This window comes from Sycon ciliatum, chromosome 2 (genome assembly GCF_964019385.1).
Source record: "Sycon ciliatum chromosome 2, ocSycCili1.1, whole genome shotgun sequence".
Taxonomy (NCBI): Eukaryota; Metazoa; Porifera; class Calcarea; order Leucosolenida; family Sycettidae; genus Sycon; species Sycon ciliatum.
This window is the reverse complement of record NC_088644.1, coordinates 41,468,635-41,489,035: the sequence shown is the minus strand read 5'-3', so window position 1 is coordinate 41,489,035 and position 20,401 is coordinate 41,468,635. Positions and strand designations below refer to the sequence as shown.

The 20,401-nt window shown below is 46.3% G+C and overlaps 1 protein-coding gene across 1 annotated transcript; it reads right to left on the bottom strand.

Moving 5' to 3' along the window:
- Positions 1-1,230: 1,230 nt before the first annotated feature.
- Positions 1,231-19,740, bottom strand: LOC135810138 (fibroblast growth factor receptor 1-A-like). The gene is made up of 11 exons (XM_065323603.1): positions 19,099-19,740; positions 17,670-17,948; positions 16,154-16,611; positions 15,374-15,566; positions 14,984-15,100; positions 14,098-14,381; positions 11,534-11,730; positions 11,001-11,041; positions 10,351-10,447; positions 3,064-3,175; positions 1,231-2,130 (listed from the first exon to the last, which is right to left on the bottom strand). The coding sequence occupies exons 1-11, from the start codon at positions 19,232-19,234 to the stop codon at positions 1,969-1,971; spliced, it is 2,076 nt and encodes a 691-aa protein (XP_065179675.1). The 5' UTR covers positions 19,235-19,740; the 3' UTR covers positions 1,231-1,968.
- Positions 19,741-20,401: the final 661 nt, after the last annotated feature.

The window sequence follows — 20,401 nt, the reverse complement described above, 5'->3', positions numbered from 1 at the left end:
CTGGTAGGAGCTACGGCAGCCGCGAAAACAGGTCACCAATTTCATCATCATGAGAAAAGCCTCTTTTACGGGCAAAGCAAATGTATATCATTACAATATTATGTAAAGTGAACAGGGGAAATCAACACAAAACCAACCGGAAAATGATGAAACACAAAAGCAGTCAAGGAAGTAAATCAATACAAAAACAAGCAATGAACACAGAGCATCATCATCATCATCATCATCATCATCATCATCAGTTCCGGAATTAATTCCGTGTTCGATATTGTTGGGTTTTTTTACGTATTTTATTTTATTTTATTCGTGTTTGATATTGAATTTTTATTTATTTATATTTTTACAATTGGCAAAAAATAAGATAAATTGTGCACTCATGATCATAACAACAGCAAAAATGAAGAAAGTCAAGTTCCATAACTGAAACCATATTAGCTACATGTATATAAGTGTGTGTTTTAGTTATTACATTTTTATGTGACGGTGTTCCACTGGTGACACTTGACAGTCACAAGAAAACGTTATGGAACTTGACTTTCTTCATTTTTGCTGTTATGAGTGCACAATTTATCTTATTTATTGCCATTTTACGACTATTGTCTCCTCGTCGATTGTTTAAATTTTTACAATTATTGTTTTTATTCCATTTCACATTTTTCATTCGTGTTGGGTTTAACTACTCACTGTACTGATACATGGTGATGATTGTGCTTTGCTTTGCCCGTAAAAGAGGCCTTCCCATCATCATCATTATCCTCATCATCATCATCAGCGGAAGTATCTGATATATCATAACCTTCCAAATTGAGAGGAACGTCCCTGACTGCCAAGTCTCTTTCATTACCTCGTGATTCCAAGCTGTGTATTTCCTATTGGTTTTGGTGGTGTTAGGGTGATGGTCCTTCTGTAGCTAATCATAATGTTCCGGATAGTGAGTGTAGTTCTTGTTACTCTTGCGGTCTTTTTCGGTTCGGTCTAAACTCTAGTAAAATATTAATGATAATAATTATGATCGACTGTATTTGTATGTGTTGAACTGCATTCATATTTATATGAACTTGCCCTGTATTTGTTGCACCAAGACCACTTGAATTCCAAACATGAAGTGCAATTTTGCAGCAAACAGAAGGAGCATACAGACATGAACCGTGGCAGTGGTGGTGAAGTCTGGAGAGCTCCGCCGACTCTATTCCTCGACTCTATAGCCAACCAGACATCCCATGGAAAGAGGCTCTTTGAAAGTAGTACTTCAGTGATTCATATTGAAGTAACAAAACTATTGAAATTGAAAAGTACAATTGTGTCAAGTGTTCCAAGCGCGGAAAAGATTAGCTGGACCTCCTAGAGATAATTTACTTTGAAGACCAAATGCCAAAGTGAAAACAAATGGCTCAAGGAAAGTTGATGAAACCTCAATCTCAATATAAATGATCTACAATGGCTTGGTAAAATCAGTACATTGCTTGCAACCTTTGGTAATGTTGAATTGATCAACATGAAAACTTGGCCAATCAATCCATTAACATGAAGATACTTTCACCCAAACACTGTATGTCAAAGTAGGTTTTGAAGAGCTATTTGTTTTGCGGCTGATAGTGTTAGCACTGCATGGGCGATACCAGGTCTGGGATAATTACCCTGACCACTAGATTACCAGACTGGTAAACAAGGCTGTGGATCGGTGGTGGCAGTGAGGATCATCAAGTACTAATATTAGTACTACCTTCGGAGAATGCACTCCACACTTTCATTGTGCGTGGCTTGTTGTTACGGTGAGTTCTGCTGAACAGCAAGCCAGTATGAAGCATGGCACTATCAGGCTACAGCCACAAGTCGGTATCTAACACATTACTCTGCAAAATCGCTTTTAAAAACATCACAGATAAAGTCAAGCAGTTCTTGTCTGTAGCGTAGTCATGTAGAAATAGTGCAAAGCACCTCAAGGTTGACTGAATAAGGTTCTGCTCGTCAAACCGAAGATGTGGTTGGCGGCGGTCGCACGTGGACGTGGGTAAGCCGGTGTCCTGAACCAGGCAGTGTGTCGTGATCCTCTTCAGCCTCCACTTCAGCTTCACTGACATCCAGGTCATCAGAGTCAGCGTCACTGTCGACGGTGAGATAATCGACACCCTGTGATCAACAGAGAGGCAGAATACATAGCACACACAATGCACAAGAAAAATACAACATTACAGATTCGCGTATAGAGTGACGTCATAGAGTGACTTCACATCATATCACATGACCGTAGAGACCAGCAGCCATGTTGGTTCCAACTCCAGTCAACCCCTGCATCTATGGGTCACATGACGTCGGCCATGTTGGTTCCACTGTCCACATGCAATGATCACTTTCTACACACATTAAGACACATGACAAAGTTGTGAAACCAATCTCCAGGAGTACTTCAAAAAGATAATACGGGAATTCTCCGAATCTAAACCCATCAAATACGGTACTGTGAAACCGGAAGATTTTGGTGGCGATTTTTTCGGTAACTTCGGTACAGGTAATTTGTACCTAAAATAGAATGGGACCTAAAATTCAACCAAGCCATGTCACACCGTGTGCAAAATGCATTTTTGGATCTGGAAAACCGGTTTATCGAAATTCTCGCGCTACCAAACCGTTGAGTTTGGGAAATACCGAAAAGATTACACCACCGAAAATTTTAATATGGCAATAAGGAGGACGAGCTGAAGTGACAGTTGGATTACTTTATTACACAATGTGAAGTGATCGAAACTTCCCAGTTTTACAATAAGTGACAACTTTTCAAACTCCCTTTAAAACACATTCATTGTCAGCAGTCTATCGTAGACTCCCCAGTTGCACTGTCGATAACGATAAGCTGTCAATGTAATTGTCACTTGTTGGGAGTTTATTGCACCATAATCTATTCAGTGCTTCTGAGAGCATGCGGCAGAGTGCCTAGGTAGGAGGTGATGTCACTGGTTTTGAAGGGTAAAAACGATACATTGGATGGAGTTGAAGAGTTTTGAATAAACGGTTTTCCATAATGAAAACAAGGAAAGGAGAAAACATGGACAAGTATGACCTTACTCTGGACATTTTAGCTGCCTTCTCTAAGAGATCATCCAAGGTTTCCGCAAGCTCTTGAAATGATGGTCGCTGTTCAGGATTATGATTCCAGCACTCTTGCATCATTTTATACCTAGTCACGGAATGAGAAGACATTTGACAATTACGGTCAAGGGTTTGTGTTAACTGAAATAATATAAATTATGAGAAAATTAAATTGAAAACATTAAAAACAGTGGGGCGCAGGTTATGCATTTTTATGTTTTTTTATTTTTAATATTTCCTTGGCTCACGAACTAAATGTAACAAATGTGTTGTGTTCACTACTAACACCTCAAAAGTTTCAGGATCGCACAGACGCCACAAGACAAAGGGTCACGTAATTCTTTACGGACTATAATGAATGAACAGTAGAATACATTGAGAAGAAGAGACTGGAAAAATACGAACTACATCGGAAAGAGAACTCTAGAACACTAAAGAAAACAAACCACAGCATCAAGGAAAAGAACAACGCATGAGGGGTAAAGCGCTGGCCAGCCACAACGTGCGTCCAACTTTGGCATGAGCGTACAGAAGAGCGTACAGCGCTCGGAAAGCGGAAGCTAAATTTGGCAGCAAAGTGACAGCAATAGTACGGCGCGCGGCACATAAGCAGTACGAGGCGAGGCACGTATACGCGTGTGCGGCAAACATTACACACCATGTACCATATGCATGAACAGCGCGGGGCGCATACTAACTCATTCAACATCAGTGCGCGGCGCAGGCATCTAGCTAGCTGGCGCAAGCATGATCATAATTGCATGCCATCACGCAATCAGCGCACATAAATCGCGCATCAAATAAATAAGTAATCAAACACAAATCAACACATCAACTAAATAAATCAACGAGCTAGCAAGAACACAATTCAAAAATGCAACGAAGAAATAATTACTATTCTAGTCGGTTATTCGCATGGGACCAAGCGCAATGTCCAAGCTGATGAACTGTGATTGCACAAGGTAAGCCCAAGCTCCTGAGCTAACCGTTCTGGTGTGCAGTCTTCTTCGTGCTGCAAACACACACTACACAATGTGTCGTATCTCGTAACAAGTACTGTACCAAATCACAACGAACACTAACAATACGCAATAGTAAACAATAATCAAAAACACTACGCAAAAAAGCAAAGCAAGCAGCACCTAGCCAGGGAGACAAGCAGGAGTCACGGTCGCAACGAGATCTCGACGACACCCCAGAAGACCTTTCTCCGACACGATACACAACATTCTCCCCACCAAAGGGCTTCAACCACACTGATCACAAATCAAGACGAGGTGGTGGTCGAACGGTACGACGAGATCGACGCGTAACTTGCGGTTCAACGGTCGTCGAAGGTATTTCAACATCATCGACGACGTTGACTGGATCAGCGCTCGCGGGTGTCTGCGGCTGCGGCTCAGCGTCCACAGCAGGCGGCTCAACATGCTCCTTCGCTACTTCCAACGGAACCAAGCGTTGAATGGGCCGTAGCATGGACGATTGGCCAACTTGGACTTTGGCCACCCTGCACTTGCCATCTCTTCCAGGATACAGCTCTGCGACCCTACCCAAGCGCCATGATTGCCGCTTCCGGTTGTCGTCGGCAATAAACACAACGTCGTTCACGACAATCGGAGTTGACTTCGACCGATGATACTCACTGAGACGAACGAGATACTCAGACGACCAACGCTGGTTGAGGTGCTCGTAGACGGTGTGGACATACTTGACTCGAGCGGACAACTGCCGTGGATCGAGTGGTCTGTCAGACGAGGCAATACCGGTTGCAAAGATGTCTCCCAACATCATGGCTGGAGTCAGCGGCGACTCGTCAGCTACATCCGTAGAAACCGGAGTGAGGGGTCGAGAGTTGACGACTCTCTCGATCTCCGTCAAGACAGTGAACAGCTCGTCTCGACTCAATGACGCTCGACCGAGAACCTTCTTCAAGGGAGCTTTCACATATGCCACCAGACGCTCATAGAACCCTCCATGCCACGGGGCAGATGGCGGATTGAAGAACCACGGGATTGCCACCTTGTCTGCGGCGGACTTGAACGTCGTAGCATTATCTGAACGTATACGCAGCGGCTTCCCACGACGGGCGATGAAACGACGCAATGCTAGCAGGAACACCTCTGTCGACAGGCTATCCACGAGCTCTAGGTGCACTGCGCGAGTAGTACCGCACACGAAGAGTGCGACCCACACTTTCTGAACATTTGATGAACTGCGCACGTACAACGGACCTGCATAATCAATACCTGTGAGACCGAATGGCTGGTGGTGCTTCACCCTGTCTGAGGGCAACGGCGGCATCTCCTCAGCAGCAGTCTGTGCGCGAAATCTGCGGCAAACAATGCACTTCTCCGACACGCTACGAAGAAACCGACGAACTCCGAGAATCCAGAACTGCTGTTGTAGAAACGCAAGCACGCTCTCTACACCCTGGTGCATTCGCTGAAGGTGAGCATCACGCAGAAACAACTCACTTAGATGACATCTGCCCAGGATGATCGGATGCTGAACCTCGTAGGACAGATCGCTCTCCTGCAGACGACCACGAACTCTGAGCAAACCAGCTTCATCCAGAAACGGAGACAACTTGAACAGCTTCGAACCCTTCTTCAGTGGCTCCTTGCTCCGCAACTGGGACAACTCCTTGGGGAAGCATTGCTCTTGGATGGCGCGAAACATCACAGACTCAGCAGATGGAATCAATTCTGCACGCGAAACACCCTTGTGTCGCCATGACAGCATACTTGCGACCAAACCGCGAGCTCGTTGCCACTTGGAGAACTTCTCCCACGGCCAAACAACTGGAGTGTCAACCTCCACAGCCGACACGCGTGCTTCGGTGACGGACTCATTGGTGCTCTGAAACGAGATGACTGGTGGCCACTGAGACTCATCGCTCAACCATGACGGACCATGCAGCCACATCTCCTTCTGCAAGTCACACACTGGGACACCACGCGAGACAAGATCTGCAGGGTTGCTAACTCCTGGACAGTGACGCCATTCTACTTGCAGCTTCTGCGAAACTTCTTGCACTGCAGCAACTCGATTAGCAACATACGTCTTCCAGTGATACGACGGCTTTGAGATCCAGTGCCATGTGGTTAGGCTGTCTGTCCACCCCACAATCCTTTCAATTGGCACTCTCAATTCATTGACGACAAAGGACAACATCTTCACGCCAAGACACACAGCCGACAATTCCAGACGCGCAAGAGTGGGACGTACAACAGGTGCAACCTTCGCCTTCGCACACAACAAAGAAGACGTCAAACCGGACACAACATAGAAACAACAGCCATAGCCCTTCTCGGATGCATCGGAGAATACATGCAACGTGACTGGAGCATCTGGAGTACACCCGATCCATCTGGGGATTTTAACGGAAGAAAGCGCTGCGAGCTCTCCCCACCATGAAGCACATCGGACAGCCAAATCAATAGGGAATGGGTCATCCCAACCACCGCCGAGCTTCCAACTCTCTTGCAACATCATCTTGCCTGGCACAACTGCGGGTGACGCCCAACCTAGCGGATCGAACACAGCGGCAACACAACGCAACAACGCACGACGAGACCAACCAGACACTTCCTTGGGACACTCAACATCACCGAGCGCAGCCACCGAAATACAATCTGACTCGGTGTTCCACACAATACCCAGTGCCTTGGAACCAGCCTCGGGGTCTGAGGTCATCGTGTTCCCTCGCCACTTCCGCAACTCCATGCCTGCTCCCTGCAAAACATTAACGCTATACTCCTGCAGCTTTTCAGCATCCGCACAGCATGGCAAGCTAGAAACGCAATCATCAACATAAAAACTACGCAGCAGCAGCTCTATGATATCACGCTCAGCAGCAGAAGCAGACTCGAATGCACTATCGAGATGAAAGCGCAGCACAGCACTAAGTATGAAAGGAGAACAATTCACTCCAAAAGGCAGCTTCTTTAAACGCCAGATACACATTTCTTCGCTACCTATCTCAGGCCAAACAAAACGCAGATATGGCCTATCTTCTTCACGCATTCCGATCATAAAAAAAGCCTTGCGAATATCGGCTTGTACAGCACATTCATACTCACGGAACCTGAGGAGGATACCAGTGAGATCCGGTAGGAGTGATGGCCCGGGATCGACCATGTCGTTTAGGGATGGTGCTCCGGTGCAGGCGGCGGATGCATTGAAGACGACCCGTGTCTTCGTCGTTGAGGCGTCGCTACGGAATACGGCATGATGCGGCATGTAATAGCCGGCTTCCTCCGGATGCGGTTCCTTTTCAATGGCATCCAGCTTCAAGTACTCAGTGATGAGGACGTCATCATACGCTGGACGTTGACCTCGTCTCTGTAGCTGCTTCAGCAGTGAGTGTGCCGCTGCCATCGCTTGGTTGAGGTTGGCTGGCGGACGCTTCTCAGATCGCCATAGCAATCCCACTTGGTAATGAGGGCCTTGCCGCTCTATCGGGAAGTCCGGTAACGTCTCAGCTATTTCCGGCACCTCTTCCATCTTCCACAGTCGGTCAAGTTCAATACAACTCACACTGACGGTCGCTGTCTTGGTTTCACTATTAGCCGGTCCTGACAGCACCCAGCCTATTTCAGTGTGCCAGGCCGTCTCTCCATTGATTTGCTCCTTGCGGAGAAGGAACTCATTGCAGTAGTCAGCTCCAATCAGCATGTGCACTTCGCTTGATCCGGCCTTTGTCGAGTCATCAGACAGCTGCAATCCCTGTGACTGCCAACGTGCAATTGTGCTGTCTGCTAGCGGATCGAATCGGAGACCTAGCGACTTCTTTTGCCAGGCATTGACGGAAATGGACTTCGTTGCACCCTTGATGGTGACACGGTACCTGTCCATCTTTTCAAACTTCGGCTCAACGTCAAACGCCTTCAGCCTGACAGTTTGCGATCCAAGGTGTGCCGGTTGCAGCGAGTTCACCAGTGGCGCGGTGATGAACGATGCCTGCGCACCTGGGTCGATGAATATGCGTACACTGGCCTTTCGGCTAGGTCCTTGTACCTCAGCCACGCCGGTCATCAAGTGCACGCTGTTTGCACTACATTCATACGTACCGACTTTCGATTCGGCTATCGGTTCGGATGTTACCTGTTTGTCCCCTCTGTGCAGTAGACTGTGGTGTCGCTTGTTGCAGTGCTTGCAACGACCCTTGTTCTGACAATTCATCACTCGATGTCCTGGTCTCAGGCAGTTGAAACACAGTCCCTCTGCCTTGACGTACGCGTTTCGGTGCTCAGACGCCATAGCTGACAATTTCTTGTTAGCCTCATCAACGCTGACCGTCAAACACTCTGCCGACGCAAACGGTATACGTTTGTCGCTGGTGCTAGACTGGGCAGGCTTCAGCTTGCTACGTCCGTGGGCTGTTTGGTAAGCCATACCATCCTCCGCAAACGCCTTCAAGTCCTTCGTGTAACATCTCTTCTCGATCAAGAAGGCCTTAGTTTCTGCCGACACAGCTTCTAGCAGGACTTGACGTACGACACATCCGAACAATTCAGTGTCGTCCAGCTCACCGATTTGTCCGCGGCTAGAGGTACGGCTAGGCCTGGCGAGTTTTGCCCACTTCTCCGTCTCGCGCGTCACTCGTACCACAAACTGGTAGAAACTCTCCTCACTTTTCTGCTGTATGGCCATCAGGGCTTGCCACGCTTTGTCGGCGGTCTTCCCATGCGCCATCAGCAGCTCGCGCTTCGCTTCGGCAAAGGTGTTGCAGCCATAGCATGCACCTTCCAACTTGCTGCCAGCAACAGCCACGCGCAAGCGGATCAGGTACTCGTCGTCGCTGAACTCATTTTGCTTTGCCACATCCTCGAACAGTTCGAGATAGGTCTCAACAGTCTGCTTACCGTCGAACTTCGGCATCTTGATGGCAGCCCTCTTGCTCGCTAAACTGCCATTCGTCGTATTCAACAAAGTGCTCTCATCACTCTGAGTCTCTCGTGCGTGCTGGACTTGCAACTCCAAATCTGCAATCCTCGCAAGCAGCTGCTCGTCATCTTTCCTTTCCAATCTACTTCCTGCTCGTTCTTCGCGCTCTCTGTCTGCACGCACTTTCTCCTCGTGCTTCTCGATACGCTCCTCTACGTAAGTACGCAATGCCTCTCCAGTGTAGCCATAAGCTTGACCATTTGCGATCAGCTTCGCTTCTACCTCATCCATGTTCACGCGTCTCGATCCTGGCGTGGTCGCCAAAATGTTGTGTTCACTACTAACACCTCAAAAGTTTCAGGATCGCACAGACGCCACAAGACAAAGGGTCACGTAATTCTTTACGGACTATAATGAATGAACAGTAGAATACATTGAGAAGAAGAGACTGGAAAAATACGAACTACATCGGAAAGAGAACTCTAGAACACTAAAGAAAACAAACCACAGCATCAAGGAAAAGAACAACGCATGAGGGGTAAAGCGCTGGCCAGCCACAACGTGCGTCCAACTTTGGCATGAGCGTACAGAAGAGCGTACAGCGCTCGGAAAGCGGAAGCTAAATTTGGCAGCAAAGTGACAGCAATAGTACGGCGCGCGGCACATAAGCAGTACGAGGCGAGGCACGTATACGCGTGTGCGGCAAACATTACACACCATGTACCATATGCATGAACAGCGCGGGGCGCATACTAACTCATTCAACATCAGTGCGCGGCGCAGGCATCTAGCTAGCTGGCGCAAGCATGATCATAATTGCATGCCATCACGCAATCAGCGCACATAAATCGCGCATCAAATAAATAAGTAATCAAACACAAATCAACACATCAACTAAATAAATCAACGAGCTAGCAAGAACACAATTCAAAAATGCAACGAAGAAATAATTACTATTCTAGTCGGTTATTCGCATGGGACCAAGCGCAATGTCCAAGCTGATGAACTGTGATTGCACAAGGTAAGCCCAAGCTCCTGAGCTAACCGTTCTGGTGTGCAGTCTTCTTCGTGCTGCAAACACACACTACACAATGTGTCGTATCTCGTAACAAGTACTGTACCAAATCACAACGAACACTAACAATACGCAATAGTAAACAATAATCAAAAACACTACGCAAAAAAGCAAAGCAAGCAGCACCTAGCCAGGGAGACAAGCAGGAGTCACGGTCGCAACGAGATCTCGACGACACCCCAGAAGACCTTTCTCCGACACGATACACAACAAAATGTTTGAGTTAACAGCGTGCAAGTCACCCTTATAGTAATGCCAAGACTGGGTAGACGCCTCTGGTTACCCCCAGGTACACTTACAAATGTTGTGGACACGCTGGTGGTTCTTCCATGCGGTGTCCGGCCTTCAGCAGAGCTAGCATGTTGTGCGTGGCCACCTCCGGGTACGGCACACAGCCTGTAGCAGGATAGCAGAAGTACACCCATGACGCTATCATGCTATCATGCTATGAGTCTATGAGTCCATCATGCTATGATTCTATGAGTCTATGATGGTATCATCGGATTGTATGATTTCGTGATTTATGAGCCTGTTCTCCTGCTAAGTATTTTTGCATTTTCGCCTCCAAAGAAACATTTTTAAAGTTTCTTAAAATTGTACGATCTCTGTAGACGTACACTTCAAAAGGCAGGAGTGAGTTGAAAAGGAAAAGGCAGAACTGGATATGGATACCACTGAGTATGGCTTTCAACGACACGATAATCCATCAATTTTCAACACTTTCTTTTCTCCATACACTGTCACACATGCTGTATCCAAATTTCAACTAAAGAGCTTGAGCTAGCACCCTGGCACCAGTGATGGATGCAACAACCTGCCCACTGCACATGGATACATTCATAATCCTACCTACATGCATGTGGCAACCCAGAACGTCACTGACTCATTATCACACCTGCCTGTGATTCCTACTTCAGAAAAACATATTGACATCACCAAGACAGCTTACCCAGTGTCGTAATCTCCCAGAGCACAACTCCAAAAGACCACCTGCGCATGAAGGTCACAGAACACAATGTCACAGAACACAATGTCACAGAACACAATGTCACAATATACAATGTCACAATCCAATGCAACAACACTGCATACTGTATGTCTACACAAATTCGGTGCATATTTATTTTCAGCTATTTCCGACCTGGTCATGTTTGGCCGAAAATTTGTTGCCGCCGAAATTTGGTTTTGCAAGGTTCAGTGTGAGAGTGTATACAGGCGGCAGCAGTACAGGCTGAAAATTTGATGCGGCCGAAATGGGTTTTAGCCCTGGGAGGCCGAAATTTGAATGGGCCGAAAATTTTTCGACTAACAGTACACATGATACATAGATCTTACCAGGATAACAGGCAAATGGATAGTTCATGATTACAAGTTATCGCCGACACATGGAGAACAAGTAGAGACAAAGACGAGGTCTGACTAATGCACACATGTATTCTAAAACCATGCACCATGATAAGAGCGCATTCAGGGAACACTCACACATCACTGCTGACAGTATAGGAGCCCTTTCTCAGTGACTCGATGGCATGCCACTTGACCGGAATGTGCTTGTTGCTAGAGCGTTGGTAGATGCCGCCGGTATCCTCCACTGTGCGAGAGTGTCCGAAATCGGAAATCTTCAGAACGTAGTTATTGGTGACCAGTATGTTCCTGGCTGCGAGATCGCGATGAATATACTACATACAGAAGAACAGCAACAAGAGCACATGATATTGTCACACCATCAACATAGCTAGATTATTGGAGGAAAAGGCCCTGTCAAACGATATAGGTACTGCTTGCTATAACACAAGATGACTTGTCATGCTTTGGTACAAAGCTGGTTTCTTTGAGGCAGCCTCTATTTTTGCATGACAACCCTATAGTCTGTTTCAAAAAGATTTACAATCAGGTTTGGGTCTTAAAAAGTATGAAGATAAGGGAAAATTGGACAACAAAGTACATAGAATGGCTTGTTAGGACACGACAAATTGTTCTGTGAAGGTTTCGGAACAATTGGACCAGCCGTTAAGGAGTAAGAATTTCGTTCAGGTTTCCGGCCTTTTCCCATGGTTTACAATTTGCCCAGGAAGCCAGTATCGATTTTTATCAAAACCCACGATGTATCCTTTCCTTCTTGGCCTTGTGGTTAGGAATGCTGTCTGCTGACCATGAAGTTGTGAGTTCAAATCCCAACCTATCCTCAAGTCAAACCTTTTCTCTTTATTGTTTTGGTGATCAAGCTGGTACATGGTACATGGTACAAGACAAAGAAGATGGCTGCACCAAACGACTTGTTGTTGGAGCTCGCGCTTCCTGCCGAACTGACTGACACTTGACTGGCTCACGCCATGTGAACACACCCACAACACTGCAATGGTGTGAGTGAATATGGAAGTCATCCCGCTGTAGCTTTTTGAGATTTATTTTAGTATTTCAAGATCACCAATTTATTTGAATTTAGCAGTCAACGCCGTCTTCTATCGATATCAGAGTTCACAAGCGTCTGCTTTTCTCAAAATGTCGTCGAAGTCACACGGATAGCTTTGCCAAGTCATGGCCTTGGGAATGAGTCCGTGTCGATGTCGTTTTCGTCACACGGTGAGTAAATATTAATTGCATCGCAGCTCAAAGAAACTACTTTGGTCCCAAAACCAATTGGGACCCATGCCGCTCGTCAACATTTACAACACTTTCGTTTCGAAATGTCCTCTCTGACTCCATTTATCGATACGAGGAAGAACTCGTTTGTTGTAAACATGACTGTATCAACGTGAGTGAGTTGTCATTTTTCCTGATTTCGCGCGGAATATTTCTTCGAGTTCACAGTGAGTTTTTCCAGGCAGCGCTCGAGTGCTCCTACGGTAAGACGCCAAACTCCGCGGGCGATCGCCAGGATTGCAAATCTTTTTGAAACGGACTGTAGAGGAACTCTTTTTCAAGGTTCATGCGAGTCTTCCACGCTGATGCTTTCAAACTTCAAATCCACAACAACAGCACCACTTTTCAAGGATCAAGGTGCAGATACTGAACGTAAAGTGCCGTCAAGTGCCCAGATCAGACCATGCAACACTGAGAGACATTGCACTCCATAAACGTTTCAACACTGCATGCATTTCAACACTACATGCATTTCAACACTGCATGCATTTCAACACTGCATGCATTTCAACACTGCATGCATTTCAACACTGCATGCATTTCAACACTGCATGCATTTCAACACTGCATGCATTTCAACACTGCATGCATTTCAACACTGCATGCATTTCAACACTGCATGCATTTCAACACTGCATGCATTTCAACACTGCATGCATTTCAACACTGCATGCATTTCAACACTGCATGCATTTCAACACTGCATGCATTTCAACACTGCATGCATTTCAACACTGCATGCATTTCAACACTGCATGCATTTCAACACTGCATGCATTTCAACACTGCATGCATTTCAACACTGCATGCATTTCAACACTGCATGCATTTCAACACTGCATGCATTTCAACACTGCATGCATTTCAACACTGCATGCATTTCAACACTGCATGCATTTCAACACTGCATGCATTTCAACACTGCATGCATTTCAACACTGCATGCATTTCAACACTGCATGCATTTCAACACTGCATGCATTTCAACACTGCATGCATTTCAACACTGCATGCATTTCAACACTGCATGCATTTCAACACTGCATGCATTTCAACACTGCATGCATTTCAACACTGCATGCATTTCAACACTGCATGCATTTCACAATCATGACCTACCGTAAGTGTACAACTGTTCGGCCCATTCAAATTTCAGCCTCCCAGGGCTAAAACCCATTTCGGCCGCATCACACTTTCGGTCTGTACTGCTGCCGCCTGTATACACTGTCACACTGAACCTTGCTGGTCATAATTTCGGCCGCAACAAATTTTCAGCCAAACATGATCAGGCCGAAAATAGCCGAAATATACGTCAAATCTTTGTTGACTTACAGTAACCGTGAGTAACCGTTAGTAACCGTTAGTAACCGTTAGTAACCGTTAGTAACCGTTGTATAACTTACATGTTTTGAGGTGAGAAACTCCATTCCTCTTGCTATCTGGCGACCAAACGCAAACACATTATCCGCTCTCAGCAGGTCATCCTTATTCGGCATGGTCCTGAATGCTCCGGGTGTTTTGGTGCTGAAAACCTTTGCTAGATCTTTTATGTTTTCTTCGCCATCGCACACGATGCTATCCAGCTTCAGTAGCTGTCGCTTAACTCGGTCAGACGCACCACGCCGCTTGCGCAACACACCCAAGAGATCTCCAAGAGCTGCGTACTCCAATAGCAAAACTGGGCTACCTGAAAATAGCGCAAGACACGAACACAGCAACGAAGACAGACAGTACACAAATATACACTGTGGACCTAGAGACGACAGCAAGCAGACATGCAGACAGCCATGCACAAGGTCCTATCTCTTACATGTCACACTCATATCTCTCCTATCCGGACCTCAAAGTTATGGACACCTCGGTCTACCGGGCACTCTGTGGATAAGCCCAGTGGAAATAATGATTATTACTACTGTTTGGGCAATGTTGTGGAAGTACCGGTAATGATGTCGTATGCCAGATCTCTGGCCCTTCTTCATGAAATTTGCGGAATTCATAGTTAGGTACATAGGTACATTTCAGTGTTATGGGCAATGCCAGGTCGCAGATCACCCAGATTACAGAGATACATGTGTACTATGGCTAGCACCAGCTGACAGTACATTATAGGTACGATCGGTGCATGAGACATACTACCACCTCATATCACCTACTACTAGTGCTTTACACTGCTTGTGAATTTTAAAGTGTTATGTTGTGTTGGAATTGCTTCTTTTTCGAAATCAAATAAAAAAAAGTACTGTCTCTCATCCACTAAAAGTTACTTCACGTGACTATCCGGATTCTTACCGTCTGAGAAGCCCACGCCGAGCATTGAGAGAACATTGGGGTGAGCTTTCCGTCCAAGCTCCCATAATGCCAATATCTCCTTGCCGATCTCTACCAGCGACGAAACTTGCGACTCATCTGCAACATGGGGAAAACACGAATGCAGAACGTTGCAGAAACAACAAGCAAAACACACACACACACACACACACACACACACACACACAAACACACACACACACACACACAGAAAAACATATACATGGCCAATAGGGATATTAGTATCACTCAATTGAGACTTTCTCAATTAGACCTTAAAGAATGCTCAGAAAGGTAAACAAAGGCCAGGAAAACAAATAACATCCACACCTCTACACCTGCAAATACACTAAAAGAATATACGACACTTGCCTTTTGCCCACTTGAGCGCAACTTCCGTATGGGGATCCAAGCCGTCAACATTCATAGCAACGCCATGATGAATGATGCCAAAAGCGCCCCGACCGATCTCCTCGCCAATTTTGATCTGCTCCATTTTCACCACGTAGCCCTGCATGGTGTCTTCGTTGATGTAGAACGGCTGACCTTTCCATCTGAGCACATCCTAGAAAAGAACAGCCGCATACACAGAATGTCGGTCCAGGCAAGATCACACACATACACACATACACACATACATACACACACATACACACACATGTACACACACACATACACACATACACACACATATACCTCAGACCTCAGACATACCCATCGCGGAAGCGATGATAGCGAACAGCTATGTTAGACATAGCAACTTGTGCTGGGATTACACCATTCAACAGCTTGCAAGGCTGATGAATACACACACACACATGTACACACACACACCACCATGCACCCTAAGAGACCACAGATAAAGAATACCGACAGAAGAAAGAGGAGAGGTTGGCGGGTTTACAGATTCTCAGAACTGATGGTTCTTAAAAATAATCAAGCCAACAGGAAGGTACCTGTTGTCAACGCCATGGCTTCAGCTGTGCGTGGATTCTTTTGGATTGCAGATCTGTGCAAGGCTCGTAAAACACACGAAGTATGCCTACACCCAGTCTAAACCCATCCTGCATGCGTTGGCGAAATTCTGGTCCTGAAAACGTAAACATATTCCTCTAACCCTAATTGGGAAGAGGCCAGAAGAACAGAACGTACCTGGATAGCATCAAACTTGTGTGGTCCCGAGGGTGCTATGGATTTGTAGCGAGATCCGTCTTCAGTACTGGAGGACCCAACATCCGTTGCAGAATCTTTCTCCTCCTCTCCAACATGACTTCTCCGCCGTTTGGGCCCTAGCACAAGCCAAGAACGTTTCTGTTTCCGATAAAGGTAGAACATGACAATTGCGGCCGCAGCTATTACTGTTATGATGATTGATCCCACGACAAAAGCTGCCACTTGGCCTGGCTCAAGTTCAGTTGCCGGGGCTTCCCCCAGTGGTGGAATGGACTCAGAGGTGACATTTGGCGCGCTACTTGTCTGTGTCGCTTCGGTAGATATGCCAGTGGCGTCTGACCTTGTGTTTATATTCGTGGAGGATTCTCGGTCTGGCTCTGGCAAGATAGTCTCCATTACTCTTGTTGATATTGGAGATGTGGTGATAACCTCAGGACCTGTACGTTTGTGGACAACAAAGAAATGGAATGAAAACAGGTCAGATATGTATCTTACCACCTGAATATTAACAAAAATGTACATCTCGAGTTAAGTAGAGCAATGGAGGTTAAACGCAAATGGGAAAGTGGTAAAAATGGTGCAAACTACACACCTACCAGACAACGCTCTCTGCCAGAGCTTTCCAGCCTGTATAGTATAGATAGTATAGTTTGAATAGGTATTTGATACGGTGGGAGTAGGTATTTGATACGGTGGGAGTCAAGCCAATGCCCCAGTTCACATCCCAGTGTTTGCAGGTCTAGGTCAGCACAGCGCCTGGCCTGGCATTGACTTGCTTCATACTATACAAGGTGTGTAGGTCAGCACAGCGCCTGGCCTGGCATTGACTTGCTTGATACTATACAAGGTGATAGGATGATTTCATTCAGCAGCACTATAGCTTTAGTCAATAGCAGTATGCTCCTCGTCTGAGTGGCAGTGTTACCAACAGCCCGTACTTGTCCGTATTTTTTTTACGGAAAACGAAGCTTGGTCCGCAGTACGGATTTCAATGGAATTATCCCGCAAACGATCATCTATGATCGATTACTAAAACCTTTGTAACTCCATTGTATCTTGTGCAAATTCAACAAACGAAGGGTCTACGCGGTAGCGAAAACTCCAAGCTGTCCAATGCAACAATCGCGGAAGAGTGACGATGTCGGACTCCAGAGATACCGCCCGCCGTATTCTCACCTTTGTAAATACTAGTACCGGTAATATCCAAATTTGTGATCGACCTCTTCGCCATTTGAGGGAAAATTACACTAATAATCAGTCAAAATGTTGACCTGAAAAAAGACTGGAGTACGGAAAACACTGAAACATTCTGCAAAATTGCACTGGGCAGTACGCATGGTGGTAGAGGGCACTTGGTAGCACTGGAGTGGACCAGACACAAGCTGTGTTCCTTCTATTTAAGTTTCCTTCAGACTTTCATCTCCATCAAAGCAAAGAAGTCAATATATTTATAAGAAAAACACACTGTGTAACTGCATGAATAGCAGCTTCTTACCTATGATTTCAAACTCTGTGCTGCTGCTGTTGTCTCCGGTGGTATTACAACGATACGTGCCCACGTCCGACGGTGAGATATTGCTGAACAGGAAGCTGCGCTGTTCGGAATTCCCTCCGGCGACATGGCCCGCGCAATAGTACTTCTTTCCGGTGTCAAGGTTTTGCGTTTCACAGGAAACATATTGCCTGAAGCACGTCGATACGCAGAATATTTCAATCTTCTGGCCGTACGTAACGTTGTATACGCTCTGCGGATTGTTGGTAGCGAAGTATGGATCTGCACGGGACGGCACACATGACAGACACGTTCCAGTATGGCAAGACAATCAGCAATGGTTCACTCTAGCAATGTCTGTCCGCACTGGGGCGACGTGCAAAGCAGTGGTTTTGTTCTGTTCCTCTTTGTTTCCGACTTTAAACAAGATTCACACTCTGCAGATAAGTACACGCCACAGTGGTCGGTATGGTGATGAGCTTTAGTAGCTATGGCAAAAGTATTACCTCACCTTCTCCACCCGACACCGGGTGTGAGAGCTAGCAGTGCAGTCTCGGTACTCTGAGCATTTCCAGTAAAGCAATTGACTTTCAGTTAAGGCCCTCGTCTGCTGCAGATCAATAGCCTGAATAGGTGTTGGGTGTGCTTTCTAATACATTGGTAATCCAATATTGGATGTGATCGAAGTCACCAGTATAATAATTATAATGGTGACGTCTGGCCACTAAAACTGACAATAATCCTCTGTAGATTTGTCCAGATCTCGATAGCTAGGAAGAGAGTCACCCAAAAGTAATAGGACCCATTCCGCTTTCAAAGCTTCCATGTGTGTAGGAGACAGCACCTACGTACATGTATGAGGTACAGGCCCGCCGGAACCGGTCCAGTTGGTTCGGTGATAACCTGATAACCTGATAACCGGACCAACTCTGCGGCCACCGACGCATGTTTACTGCTGAGGAGGGCATATCTCCCCGCCATAGGGGCATATCTCCCCGCCATAGGGGCATATCTCCCCGCCATAGGGGCATATCTCCCCGCCATAGGGGCATATCTCCCCGCCATAGGGGCATATCTCCCCGCCATAGGGGCATATCTCCCCGCCATATCACACATAACATAATATGAAAGACTATGGTGTAACCGCACCATTTGATAACTGCCTCCGGCGGTCCTGAGTTACACACGAACACATCAAGCACACACATCCACACACATGCATAGACATGTGTACACACACATACACACACACACACACACACACACACACACACACACACACACACACATACACACACACACACACACACACACACACATACACACACACACACACACGCACACACATACACACACACACACACACACACACACACACGCACATACACACACACACACACACATTTTCTCTCTGTTCTACTTTTAGACTTACTTCTGTCAGAGGGAATTGCAATGTCCGCTTCTCTGGGATCCACTAGACACAGGGCGGCAGAGTGTGAGCCCACCACACAGAGCAACAACCCGACCACGACCAGCAGAGATCTCCACACCCTCACAGTCCTTGCCATTCTAGATCCACGGCATCCAGCAAGCGTTGTCTCTGCCGCAGCCACAGAGTAAACTACTAGTGCCGCAGCCTCGGTATTGCCAGTATTGCCTATTGGTAGCTGTCACAGGTAGATCTACTATTGCCGGTCGAGTTTTCTTGCACCAAAATAATTTCAGACTCGGTCGAGCATTGCACAATGGAAAGGCCGCTATGCGGTGCTATTTGGGATGCAGGCGACGAGTGTAGGTCCCAACCGGACGAGATATGCTGTCAGGTCATTCAAAGCAGCGAATCGTGAACACAATCCCGGACCCCCGCTCAGCACGGGCAGAACCTCACCACGTAAAGCTGTTCACCATTGAATGAGTCGAGTCAGCCCAGGGGATCTCTCGCTATCACCCTGTCACAGCCTGCTACGGCCGGGAAACGCTTTGAATGCTTTTATCCTTGCTCTCACTTCCTCTAGCGTTATGGAGCTCAAGTGACCCTTGATGGACACAAATAATTACGGGCCAGATCATTGGACTAGTAAGCGAGCAGTGCTTTCAACATCCGCGTTCTCGAGACACTAATGTAAAAAGAAGTACTGTAATTTCACAAATAATTAATTTTCGTGGAAGAGAAAAGACATATGGATACGAGTTAAGAGTAACTCTCCATCACTGTAACATGATACTATATACATTTATTTATGGTTCAAATTAATTTTCGGTGTACTTTTATTTTCGGTACTTTCGGTGCGTCTGTTTCATACCTAAAATTTCAATACACCGAACAAACACTAACACACATAATCCAATAGGGAACTGCTTCTCTGTACCGAAAAATTTCTGTTCACCTAACCTGGCATGTTGCCCTCATACCGAAAATATTGAGCACCGAAAATTTCTGAAATTAGAGTATTTGATTCTTATACAAGACTGTACTACTCGACTGTAGTAGTACTGTAGTAGGCGGTCAACTGTTACTTCAACAAAAGAACAGGAATTCCGAAGGAGCAGAGCGGCTTATCTAAAAAAATTGTCTGCTGTGCGACTGGAAATCGTCAAAGTGGGTAGGTAGCCTTGCCGCTCGATTCCTCGCTGACAAGACAGCCAGTGCGGCAGTGGCTTCTGTCAGTACAGTCAGTAGGGAGACTACATGTAGATCTACATGTACATTACTACCAAGATAAGAGTAGATAAAC

Bases quoted from the DNA above. Each gene is read 5' to 3' on its own strand.
- LOC135810138 (XM_065323603.1), bottom strand. From the start codon at position 19,234: ATGGCAAGGACTGTGAGGGTGTGGAGATCTCTGCTGGTCGTGGTCGGG. The intron at 16,612-17,669 runs GTAAGAAGCTGC...ACAAACGTACAG, and splicing joins CACAGAGTTTGAAATCATAG to GTCCTGAGGTTATCACCACA. The intron at 10,448-11,000 runs GTAAGCTGTCTT...ATCCTGCTACAG, and splicing joins CTGGGAGATTACGACACTGG to GCTGTGTGCCGTACCCGGAG.